This window comes from Octopus sinensis, linkage group LG28 (assembly GCF_006345805.1).
Source record: "Octopus sinensis linkage group LG28, ASM634580v1, whole genome shotgun sequence".
Lineage (NCBI taxonomy): Eukaryota > Metazoa > Mollusca > Cephalopoda > Octopoda > Octopodidae > Octopus > Octopus sinensis.
Genome location: NC_043024.1, coordinates 11,530,536 through 11,543,083, shown reverse-complemented (window position 1 = coordinate 11,543,083; position 12,548 = coordinate 11,530,536). Strand labels below are relative to the sequence as shown.

General features: G+C 40.7%; 1 protein-coding gene across 1 annotated transcript in view; it reads left to right on the top strand.

The window, feature by feature from the left end:
• Positions 1-2,699: 2,699 nt before the first annotated feature.
• The window catches only part of LOC115225673, a 12,263-nt gene continuing 2,414 nt past the window's right edge, over positions 2,700-12,548 (top strand). Inside the window, exons 1-3 of the mRNA XM_029796588.2 lie at positions 2,700-2,836; positions 6,702-6,936; positions 11,415-11,519. Of these exons, the coding sequence (XP_029652448.2) occupies positions 2,821-2,836; positions 6,702-6,936; positions 11,415-11,519 (356 nt within the window). The 5' untranslated portion in view covers positions 2,700-2,820. The remainder of the gene's footprint in view (positions 2,837-6,701; positions 6,937-11,414; positions 11,520-12,548) is intronic.

Below are 12,548 nucleotides of genomic sequence, written 5' to 3'. Positions count from 1 at the left end.
GCGGAATTTGAACTCAGAATGTATAACGGCAGACGAAATACTTATTTCTTTACTACACACAGAGGGGACAAGCAAGGACAGACAAAGGGATTAAGTCGATTATATCGACGCCAGTGCGTAACTGGTACTTAGTTTATCGACCCTGAAAGGCAAAGTCGACCTCGGCGGAATTTGAACTCAGAACGTAACGGCAGACGAAATACCTATTTCTTTACTACCCACAAGGAGCTAAACACAGAGAGGACAAACAAGGACAGACAAACGGATTAAGTCGATTATATCGATACATATATCGATCCCAGTGCGTAACTGGTACTTAATTTATCGACCACCGAAAGGATGAAAGGCAAAGACGGCCTCGGCAGAATTTGAACTCAGAACACAAAGACAGACGAAATACCTATTTCTTTACTACCCACAAGGGGCTAAACACAGAAGGGACAAACAAGGACAGACAAAGGGATTAAGTCGATTATATCGACACCAGTGCGTAACTGGTACTTTATCGACCCTGAAAGGATGAAAGGCAAAGTTGACCTCGGCGGAATTTGCCAGTGGCACATGAACAAAACATTTGAGCGAGGTCGTTGCCAGTGCCGCTGGACTGGCTCCTGTGCAGATGGCACGTAAAAAACACCATTTTCAAGCGTGGCCGTTGCCAGTACCGCCTGACTGGCCCTCGTGCCGGTGGCATGTAAAAAGCACCCACTACACTCTCGGAGTGGTTGGTGTTAGAAAGGGCATCCAGCTGTAGAGACCCTGCCCAGATCAAGATTGGAGCCTGGTGCAGCCATCTGGTTCGCCAATCCTCAGTCAAATCGTCCAACCCATGCTAGCATGGAAAGCGGACATTAAACGACGACGACGATGATGATGATGGTACATGCACATTATCCTCTTTTCCTGAACCACACCTGTCATTCTCACCCCACTCCAGACTGATATTTCCCATCAACCACACCTCCACCTTTGTTTATTACTGACTACCTACATTTCTACCCCCATCCCTAACCATCCGTTACCTTCCTCCAACAACCTCATGAAGTTACTCACCCATCCCTCCACCCTGGATCCACTGTCTTCCATCTCTCTTGCATTCACCTTCTTGTACCTTGAGATACTTTGGCATTTCGCCACCACTAACTCTATCTCCCTTCCAGCAGCTTCCACCAACCCTTTATAATATGGCATAGAAAGGTGGTGAGCTGGCAGAAACGTTAGCACGCCGGGCGAAATGCTGAGCCGTATTTCGTCTGCCGTTACGTTCTGAGTTCAAATTCCGCCGAGGTCGACTGTGCTTTTCATCCTTTCGGGGTCGAGAAATTAAGTACCAGTTACGCACTGGGTCGATATAATCGATTTAATCCGTTTCTCTATCCTTGTTTGTCCTCTCTGTGTTTAGCCCCTTGTGTGTAGTAGAGAAATAGGTACTTCGTCTGCCGCTACATTCTGAGTTCAAATTCCGCCGAGGTCGACTTTGCCTTTCATCCATTCAGGGTCGATAAATTAAGTACCAGTTTCGCTCTGGGGTCGATATAATCGACTTAATCCGTTTGTCTATCCTTGTTTGTCCTCTCTGTGTTTAGCCCCTTGTGGGTAGTAAAGAAATAGGTATTTCGTCTGCCGTTACGTTCTCAGTTCAAATTCTGCCGAGGTCGACTTTGCCTTTCATCCTTTCGGGGTCGATTAAATAAGTACCAGTTACGCACTAGAGTCGATATAATCGACTTAATCCGTTTGTTTGTCGTTGTTTGACCCCTCTGTGTTTAGCCCCTTGTGAGTAGTAAAGAAATATATAATATGGCATAGCCTTGTATCTCCTCTAGAGCAAGATACCCGGGCTTGTCCCTCTATATCATTCTTTAGCTGCTCAATGCCAGACATAAACCCACTTTTACTTCTTACACAACCAAATACGCTCTGCCACAATCAAAGAGGCTGTTTCCTTTTTCTTTCTTTCGTTATGCAAGTTTCTTGGCAACCCCACTAGTGCCGGCTCCAAGACGAGAGCGCCCAATATGTGGTTGGCGTTAGGAAGGGCATCCTGTCATAGAAAACCTGCCAAATCTGATATTGAAGCTCAACGTTGTTTCCTGGCTTGTCAGATCCTGTCAAACCGCCCAACCCATGTCACATGTATATAGATTATTTATATATGTGTGTTTTGCATGTATATAAACGTGTGTTCAACGTTTTGTTTTTGGTGTCCTGTACCCATATATGCATGTATATATATATATATAGATGTCGGTATGTACATATATGTATGTATATATGCATACGTTTTATATATTTTTTTGTTATTATATATATATATATTTATTTATAGCGCACCGATCGTGGCCGTTGCCAGCCTCCACTGGCCCCTGTGCCGGTGGCACATAAAGAGCACCCACTACACTCACGGAGTGGTTGGCGTTAGGAAGGGCATCCAGCTGTAGAAACACTGCCAGATCAGACTGGAGCCTGGTGCAGCCTCCATGGCTTACCAGACCCCGGTCGAACCGTCCAACCCATGCTAGCATGGAAAACGGACGTTAAATGACGATGATATATATATATATATATATATATACACGCACACGCCACATAAACATACTTATGTAAACACTTCATAATGGCTCACACATACGCACGCACACAAGCACCTACATATACACATCTTCACACATACACGTACACACACACACACATAGCTACCGATTTTAACGTCTGCTCGCCACAAAATGGCTACCTAGCAACCAATGTACACGTTGTGCCTTATTAGCATCAACGCAACCTATATCTCTATCTAAACTTTACTTTTACCCCACAAAAATCATGTCTCTCCCCTTATGTGAGTGATCCAATTACTTCTCATTGATTTTCTTTGTAACTTTATTGATTTTTTTATCTGTTTTCGTTCGATAATTCCGTCTTATATCTTATTAATTTTTTTCTCCTTTCGTTCTCATTGTTCTTTCATTTTGTTTACAGATTTCCTATAAATGTTTTATGAAAGTTTTGTTTGAGGTATTAATTTAAAACCGGTTCTATTGTTCCCCCGTCATTTGTTTTATGTGTGTTTTCCGTTTGTTATTTAACATTTTTGTCTTGTATTTGTTGAGCAGCAGGCGATCCATGCTTGATCGAGCAGGTCTTTGATCTAAGGGCACTCCAGCTGTGACCACCCAGCCATATTAGGTGAATGTCGGACTTGCATGTTCTAATGTGTTCAAGTCTTATATAAACAAGAATGTAATGTTTTAATTTGAATGAGTTTTTGGCTGCCATTTCTAGCATGTCAAGCGAGTACGTAGTGTCTACCCTCCACCGAAACCTGTTTTTATCTTTAAATTATTAATTCTTGTACGGTCCAAAATGGATAAAAATATATATTTTCTTAAGTCCCAAAAGTATATATATATACTTTTTACTCTTTTACTTGTTTCAGTCATTTGACTGCGGCCATGCTGGAGCACCGCCTTTAATCGAGCAACTCGACCCCGAGACTTATTCTTTTGTAAGCCCAGTACTTATTCTATCGGTCTCCTTTTGCCGAACCGCTAAGTGACGTGGACGTAAACACACCAGCACCGGTTGTCAAGCAATGCTAGAGGGACAAACACAGACACACAAACATATACACACACATACATATAAATACATATATACGACAGGCTTCTTTCAGTTTCCGTCTACCAAATCCACTTACAAGGCTTTGGTCGGCCCGAGGCTATAGTAGAAGACACTTGCCGAAGATGCCACGCAGTGGGACTGAACCCGGAACCATGTGGTTGGTTAGCAAGCTACTTACCACAGGGCCACTCCTGCACCTATATATATATTTTTTTTTCTTTATTAGCCACACAGGGCTGGACACAGACGGGACAAATTGCAAAGTAGAGCTTTTCTTTTTAGGGAGCAAAAGAAAAGTGGGGTAGGTTTTTGATCAAAAGGGATCGTAGAAAGGAAAAAAAAAGGAAAAGAATTAAAGAAAAGAAATAGGGATCATGTATCACAGAAATGTCATGATGTAAAGTGTAAAGGGGGAAGCAGATAAGGTTTATCCATGGAAAGAAAAGCCTACGAAAAAGACCACGGTAACCTCGGTCAAAAATGCAAAAGACGAGTCCACAGTTGTGCCTTAACGCTAGAAATAGCTGCCAAATCTCCCTCAAATCACAGTCTTTTCTTTTATAAAGTGACGGAAACATTGGCTAATGTAGTCCTTGATATACTGTACTGGAATAATTTATAAGACACACATGATAAGGTCAGGACTAATCTGAGTATAAACAGCAAGAACAACTACAATTACTACCATAATGAAGAACACAGTGTCTGATAGTGTCCATCTGAAATAGAAACTTGGGTGGTCATGGACGGAACACCAATGATCATAAATCTGCTGACGTTAAACTTTAAATTATTATCTAAATAATTCTATTTCCCCATACTCTTTACTCTTTTACTTGTTTCAGTCATTTGACTGCGGCCATGCTGGAGCACCGCCTTTAATCGAGCAACTCGACCCCGAGACTTATTCTTTTGTAAGCCCAGTACTTATTCTATCGGTCTCTTTTGCCGAACCGCTAAGTGACGGGGACATAAACACACCAGCATCGGTTGTCAAGCAATGCTAGGGGGACAAACAGACACACACACGCATATATATATACATATATACGACGGGCTTCTTTCAGTTTCCGTCTACCAAATCCACTCACAAGGCTTTGGTCGGCCCGGGGCTATAGTAGAAGACACTTGCCCATGTTGCCATGCGTCAATAAATGTAGAATATTGGGTATTTAGTTAATTGATGTAGCTCCCCTCAATTAAAGGGGATCTTGATATGGGCAAAGCTGTAGGGCGACCTCATGTGTGCTGGTGCCATGAAAAAGCACCTGGTACACTCTGTAAAGTGGTTGGCATTAGGAATGGTATCAAGCATACCAAAGCAGACACTGAAACACAATGTAGTCCTTGGACATGTTGGATCTTAAAACCATCCAACTCATCGAAAATGGACATTAAAAGATGGTGATGGCCACGATGATGAGGATGGTGATACTTTCATCTTCATCATCGTCATCATCGTTTAACGTCCGTTTTCCATGCTAGCATGGGTTGGACAGTTCAACCAGGGCTTGGGAAGCCCGTAGGCTGCACCAGGCTCCAGTCTGATCTGGCAGTGTTTCTACAGCTGGATGCCCTTCCTAACGCCAACCACTCCGTGAGTGTAGTGTGTGCTTTTTACGTGCCACCGGCACAGGTGCCAGGGAAGGCTGGCAACAGCCACGATCGGTTGGTGCTTTTTTACATGCCCCCGGCACGGACGTACCACGGCAGAAAATATGGTGCTGGTTATGCTTTGCCGAAGAGGTGAGAATAAGACTGAAACATAGCTGGAGTTGTCTCCTGTTCTTGCCAAAGAAATATAACTCCTAACATATGTGAAAGTGTGGCTGTGTGGTAAGACGCTTGCTTCTGAACCACATGGTTCCAGGTTCAGTCTGATTGCATGACAGCTTGGGCAAGTGTCTTTTACCATAGCCTCAGGCCAAACGAGGCCTCGTGAGTGGATTTGGTAGACTGAAACTGAAAGAACCCAAGACGGCGAGCTGGCAGAAAAGTTAGCATGCCGGTAGATATGCGTAGCCATATTTCGTCTGCCGTTACGTTCTGAGTTCAAATTCCATATTGTCAGCTGGTATTTCAGAATCACAAGTGTTTTGCCCCTTATCCTGTCTGCTTTGCCTGAATGGGGCAGCAAAGACTGAACTAATCTCCACCTGTGGAATGGTTCCACTTCAATCGACCATAGCCACCTTGAGCTTGTTTCAGCTGCTGTGTCTATTTCCTTGAGGGCTTTTTTGAATTGTCTTGGGGAAATATTGTGACAGTTGCATACAGAAGTGCCGATCCCTTAAAGTGAATGGAAGTTGTTGAAGAGGAAGACCCAGGAAGACATGGGACGAAGTACTGAAGGCCAATCTGAAGACAATGAGCCTTACGAAGGAGATGACTAAGGACCGAGATATCTGGCTCATTGCTGTACTCAAGAAGGTCCATTCTGTCACAACAGAATTAATATTGATGCTGGGGCCACATAAAAATCACTTGTATTGGTGGCACGTTAAAAGCACCGGTGCTGGTGTCTCATAAAAAAGCACCCAGCACACTCTGTGGAATGGTTGGCATTAGGAAGGGCATCAAGCTGTAGAAACCCTGCCAAAACAGACAATGGAGCCTACTGCAGCCCCTGGCCTTTGCAGCTCCAGTCAATCCATCCAACCCTTGGCGGCATGGAAAATGGATGTTAAATGACGATACACACACACACACACATTCACTCACACACACACACAGCAGTCTTCTTTCAGTTTCCATCTACCAAATCCACTCACAAGGCATTGGTCGGCCAGAGGCTATAGTAGAAGACACTTGCCCAAGGTGCCACGCAGTGGGACTGAACCCGGAACCATGTGGTTGGTAAACAAGCTACTTACCACACAACCATTCCTGTGCCTATATATTTTTTAAAATCCTTTTATTGTTTATTCTTTTATACATTTCAGTCCAAAGACCGTGTCCATGCTGGAGCACTGTGGTGTATATAAATGTATATAATTTATTTTATTTGCCAGTTTTACATAATTGATCATCCGTATCTAATTTAACTGTGTAACTCCGCATAATTTTTCTTAATTGTTCCCTAGCCATTGAAAATCCTCCCCCACATCAAATAATTGACGAAGAAAGAAGTTTGCCAGACATCAAAGAGACAAACTCAGAACATGAAGAGGATACCATTAGCTGCTCCACCTCATCAGTGTCTTTGTCGGAATTTTCCGAAAGCAACAGCAGTTCTTCAACACAGCCTACTACTGACAAAAATTTGTCAGCACAGGGCAAGTTCATGGAAAAAGGCTGGCTGAAGTCCCTCAGAGAGAAGTAAGAACCCCCCAAACAAAAATGGGAGATCAAAATTTGAACTCCCCTTCTGTTTAATATTTTGGGATCTTTTTGATTGCTGTCACATATTTGGAAATTTTGAAATTGAGTGAAACTTTTCAAATTTTGTATATTGATGTTATTTTTCATTCTCAATCCAAGTTTTGGATTCATTTGGGATCTTTTCGGTTTGAACGGCAGTTTTTTTAAATAATTTCCACGTAACTAAACACTTTTAAACTTCGTATACTGGTAGAATGTGTTTATAAAACATCTTTTTCTTTTGGCGTTCTTGAGAAAATTCTGTAGTTTGTAACATATTTCGTCTTTAATATCTTGCATTTCGACAATTTCAACCAATCACTGGCGTCTATTGAGTTAAAAAGCATTCTGTGCCATATGAGTATGTCCCTTGTTTAAGAAACAGATTGGGTTTATTTACATTTCTGAAGAAAAAAAGATACCCTTCCCCCACCCCTAACCCTAATAATCCTGACAATTTCATATGACACCACTAAAAGAAACTGCTGTTTTTTCTTGCGGTGCCATATGAAATTGTCACCCATAATTATGACCCTAGTATCGATCTATTGCATTTCAAACTGTTTTAGGGTTAGGGTTAGGGGTGGGGGGGAAGGGTATCTTTTTTTCTTCACAAATGTAAATAAACCCAATCTGTTTCTTAAACGAGGGACGTATTCATACGGCACAGAATGTTTTTTTTTACCTCAATGGACGTCATTGATTGGTTGAAATTGCAGAAATTGAAGAAAAAAAGAACAACAAATATCTTACAAACTATAGAACTTTTTCAATAAAGCCAAGAGAAAATGATGTTTTATAAACACATTCTACCTGTATACGAAGTTTAAAAGTGTTTAGTTACGTGGAAATTATATTTAAAAACTGCCGTTCAAACCGAAAAGATCCTTCATTTGTTCTTAGAAACAAATTTTTAAATATTTCAGAGGTTTAAAGTTTAATGATTTTTTTTTTTTAGTCCAATCAGAAAATGGCTATTAAAAGCCACACATTTTCTGCGTTATACCCAAAATATGGGTCAAAATATGCCTGTCAAAATATGGTAGACAGCAATAACAAGCTCAAAATGATATCCCTCTTCAAAACTGGTGGTGGTGGCGGCGGCAGTGGTTGTGGTGGTGGTGGTGGTGGTGTAAGTGTCATAGTCATGTTAAGTACAACTGTCCTTGTTATAAGGAAAACCTGGCAGCCGGCAGTTTTGCTTGTAACTATGAAACAAACACAGGTGTGAGATTTAGGGTCATGTGATTGGCTAAAAATCATCCAAAATTTGCAAACTTTAAAGGCTATTAACTTTTTATTCTTTAACCTATGGCAAAAATGAATTCCATTTTCATAATTAGCATACAAAATTAAAATGGTATAACCTAATTTGATAAAATTGATACAAAATTGAAAAAATACTAAATTTGTGACAGCATCTAAAAAAATCCATATTTTTTTTATTCATTTCAATATCTCTAAAATGGTAACCTTTGTTCAAGGTAGCAAGCCAGCAGGATTATAAGCACATTGAAGGCTGCGAGCTGGCAGAAACGTTAGCACACCGGGCGAAATGCGTCGCCGTATTTCGTCTGCCGTTACGTTCTCAGTTCAAATTCTGCCGAGGTGACTTTGCCTTTCATCCTTTCGGGGTCGATAAATTAAGTACCAGTTACGCACTGGGGTCGATGTAATCGACTTAATCCACTTGTCTGTCCTTGTTCGTCCCCTCTGTGTTTAGCCCCTTGTGGGGAGTGAAGAAATAGGTATTTCGTCTGCCGTTATGTTCTGAGATCAAATTCCGCCGAGGTTGACTTTGCCTTTCATCCTTTCGGGGTCAATTAAATAAGTACCAGTTACACATTGGGGTTGATGTAATCAACTTAATCCATTTGTCTGTCCTTGTTTGTCCCCTCTGTGTTTAGCCCCTTGTGGGTAGTAAAGAAATAGAAATAGGTATTTCATCTGCCAATACGTTCTGAGATCAAATTCCGCCGAGGTCGACTTTGCCTTTCATCCTTTTGGGGTCGATAAATTAAGTACCAGTTATGCACTGGGGTCAATATAATCGACTTAATCCATTTGTCTCTCCTCGTTTGTCCTCTCTGTGTTTAGCCCCTTGTGGGTAGTAAAGAAATAGGATTATTAGCACATTGGTCAAAATGGCACTTTACGTTCTGAGTTTGTTCCAATTCTGTCTTTCATCCCTTCAGGGTCAATAAAATAAGTACCATCCGAGAAGTGGGGTAGGGTTGGGTGGAGCTCAATATAACCAATTCAACAAATTGTTGAACTTGTGCAAAAATTTGAAACCATGATTATTATTATTCCTTAAAGCATTGAGCTGGTAGAACCATTAGCATGCCAGGCAAAATGCTTTGTGGTATTTTCTCCATCATAAGATCCTGGGTTCAAAATCCACCAAGGTCGGCTTTGCCTTTCATCCTTCCAGGGTCGATAAATTAAGTACCAGTGAAACACTGGGGTTGATGTAACCAACTTCTCCCCTCCCCTAAAATTTCAGGCCTTGTGCCTTTAGTAGAAAGGATTATTATTATCATTATTATTATTGAGTGAGAGAGCAGTGCATGCCATCAAAGTGACACTGGGGTAAAATATACAAAGCCCGATATACCCAACATGACTACTCGTCTGATAAGGGTACACCAGGCACATGCATCACAACCATATGTGCGCGACATGGAGATCTCATATCAAGATAAATAGCGCATGACCTTGCAAGTGGGGCCCAGTTTAGAATTTTCTTCAGGTCAAGTAACCCATTCCACTCAAAAGGTCCCTGAATAAGGGTTGTTTAAGGATGTTGAACGAAACACCCATGTTTCCAGAGGTGAATTATCCAAACCCCAAAGAATCCTTCTCAACGCATGGCTATGATGCTCCCCCACTACTTCTGCTCGTGATCAGAGATGCACAAATCGTCAGCCACTAAGGGACATACTCAACTGGTTAAGGTCAAACAACTGACAAGCAAATCTGTGGTATTGAGCAGAATATTTGCTGTAGCCCATCTTTTATACCAAGACAAAACAATGTACATGATAACACTTCCAATCAGTTAAGATCAGAAGCCATGAGAGCCACTGCCTGGTACTGCATCAGGACATTTATTATTATTTTCATTACTATCCTGCACACGTAAACGAAAGCAGAGTAATGTAGTTCTTTGTCTGTGTTTTTGAAAAATTACTGAAAAACGGCTGAACAGGTTTTCACCAAATTCGGCATAAATACTCAATGGGTTATTGGCTCAAATTCATTAAATTTTGGTTTGATTATCTTCAGAACTGGCAGACATGTGAATCAAAATGTTTTTTTTCCATTTGTTACAGATGCATAAACGGTAGGCAGGGGAAATAACTCTTGATGTCATTTTGTTGAAATAAGAATTCGTCTGAGAACATATTAAATTATATTTTATTTTGTCCTTGTGTGTTAGCAGAGCATGTATTGCCCCTCCGATGCCTTTTTTTTTTTTTCATTATTATTAATTGACTTGTCCCCCTCCCCTCAAAAATTGCTTGTCTTGAACCCTGCAACAAATTGCCATCTCTTTCAGGGGGGAATGTTATGGTCTTCGTCCCTTATAGTCCATGGGGGACCAGGTAATCAGTTTTATGAGTTCTAAGGTTCAAGAAAAATACTACTACTACTACTACTAATACTACTACTGTTACTACTACTACAACTACTACTACTATTACTACTACGACTACTACTACTGTACTACTACTACTACTACTACTACTGTTACTATTACTACTACTACTATTACTACTACTACTATTACTACTACTACTATTACTGTTACTACTACTACTGTTACTACTACTACTACTATTACTACTACTACTACTGTTACTACTACTACTGTTACTACTACTACTACTGTTACTACTACGACTACTACTACTACTACTACTGTTACTACTACTACTACTACTACTATTGTTACTATTACTACTACTACTACTACTACTGTTACTACTACTACTACTACTACTATTGTTACTATTACTACTACTACTACTACTACTGTTACTACTACTACTACTACTACTGTTACTACTACTACTGTTACTACTACTACTACTATTACTACTACTACTATTACTACTACTACTGTTACTACTACTACTATTACTACTACTACTACTGTTACTACTACTACTATTACTTCTACTATTACTACTACTACTATTACTACTACTACTATATTACTACTACTACTATTACTACTACTAATGTTACTACTACTACTACTAGTACTACTACTGTTACTATTACTATTACTACTATTACTATTACTACTACTACTACTACTACTGTTACTACTACTACTACTACTACTACTATTATTACTACTACTACTACTACTACTTGTGATAACTGTAACACTAACCCCATCTGTTTTCTTTCTTTTTTTACGTCAGGATGCTGCAGTGTCTTGAAGAGGATGGAGAACTTCCCCATAGCAGTGTTCTAGAACTGAAGAAAGAATTGGTTTTGGTGTTCATTTGGTGCTTACAAGGGAACAAGTGAGTGATCAGGGGTTTTGGGCAGTGTTGATCATAAGTCGTTACTCATTGATCGCAAGTCATTACTCATTGATTGCAAGTCGTTACTCATTGATCGCAAGTCGTTACTCATTGATCGCAAGTCGTTACTCATTGATCGCAAGTCGTTACTCATTGATCGCAAGTCATTACTCATTGATCGCAAGTCGTTACTCATTGATCGCAAGTCCTTACTCATTGATTGCAAGTCATTACTCATTGATCGCAAGTCATTACTCATTGATCGCAAGTCATTACTCATTGATCGCAACTCGTTACTCATTGATCGCAAGTTGTTACTCATTGATCGCAAGTTGTTACTCATTGATCGCAAGTCGTTACTCATTGATTGCAAGTCATTACTCATTGATCGCAAGTCATTACTCATTGATCGCAAGTCATTACTCATTGATCGCAAGTCATTACTCATTGATCGCAAGTCATTACTCATTGATCGCAAATCATTACTCATTGATCGCAAGTCATTACTCATTGATCACAAGTCATTACTCATTGAATTAGCAAGCGGCCGAGTATTCCACAGACTCATGTACCCTTTGCCCTTTCCCATTTAGATAATTCTGTCAAATACGACAGCAGTGTGCTTCATGGCCAAAGATTATGAGCAGTGTGTGTGTCTGTGGGACCTGAATGCCGTACACCACTGGCATGGTTTTGTCCCCAGCCAGTGTGTCGATTGCTGCATCCAGCATGGGGGTGTGTGCATCCGTTTGTTATACATTTGTCATTTTGAGCAGCTTGCCTTCAAGTTGTTATGTAAACTGATCTTGACACTTAAGGGGTTTTCTTCGTTAATTTCAAAATTAGTTAAAATCAGTGTATTTCAACAGAAATATGATAACAAAAGTAATATTCAAAAAACCGTTAGATTCACTTCGACATTCCAACGTTGCTTCACTGGCACCTGTGTCGGTGGCACGTGTAAAAAGATTCGAGCGAGGTCATTGCCAGTACTGGCCCCCGTGAAGGTGGCACATAAAAAGCACCCAC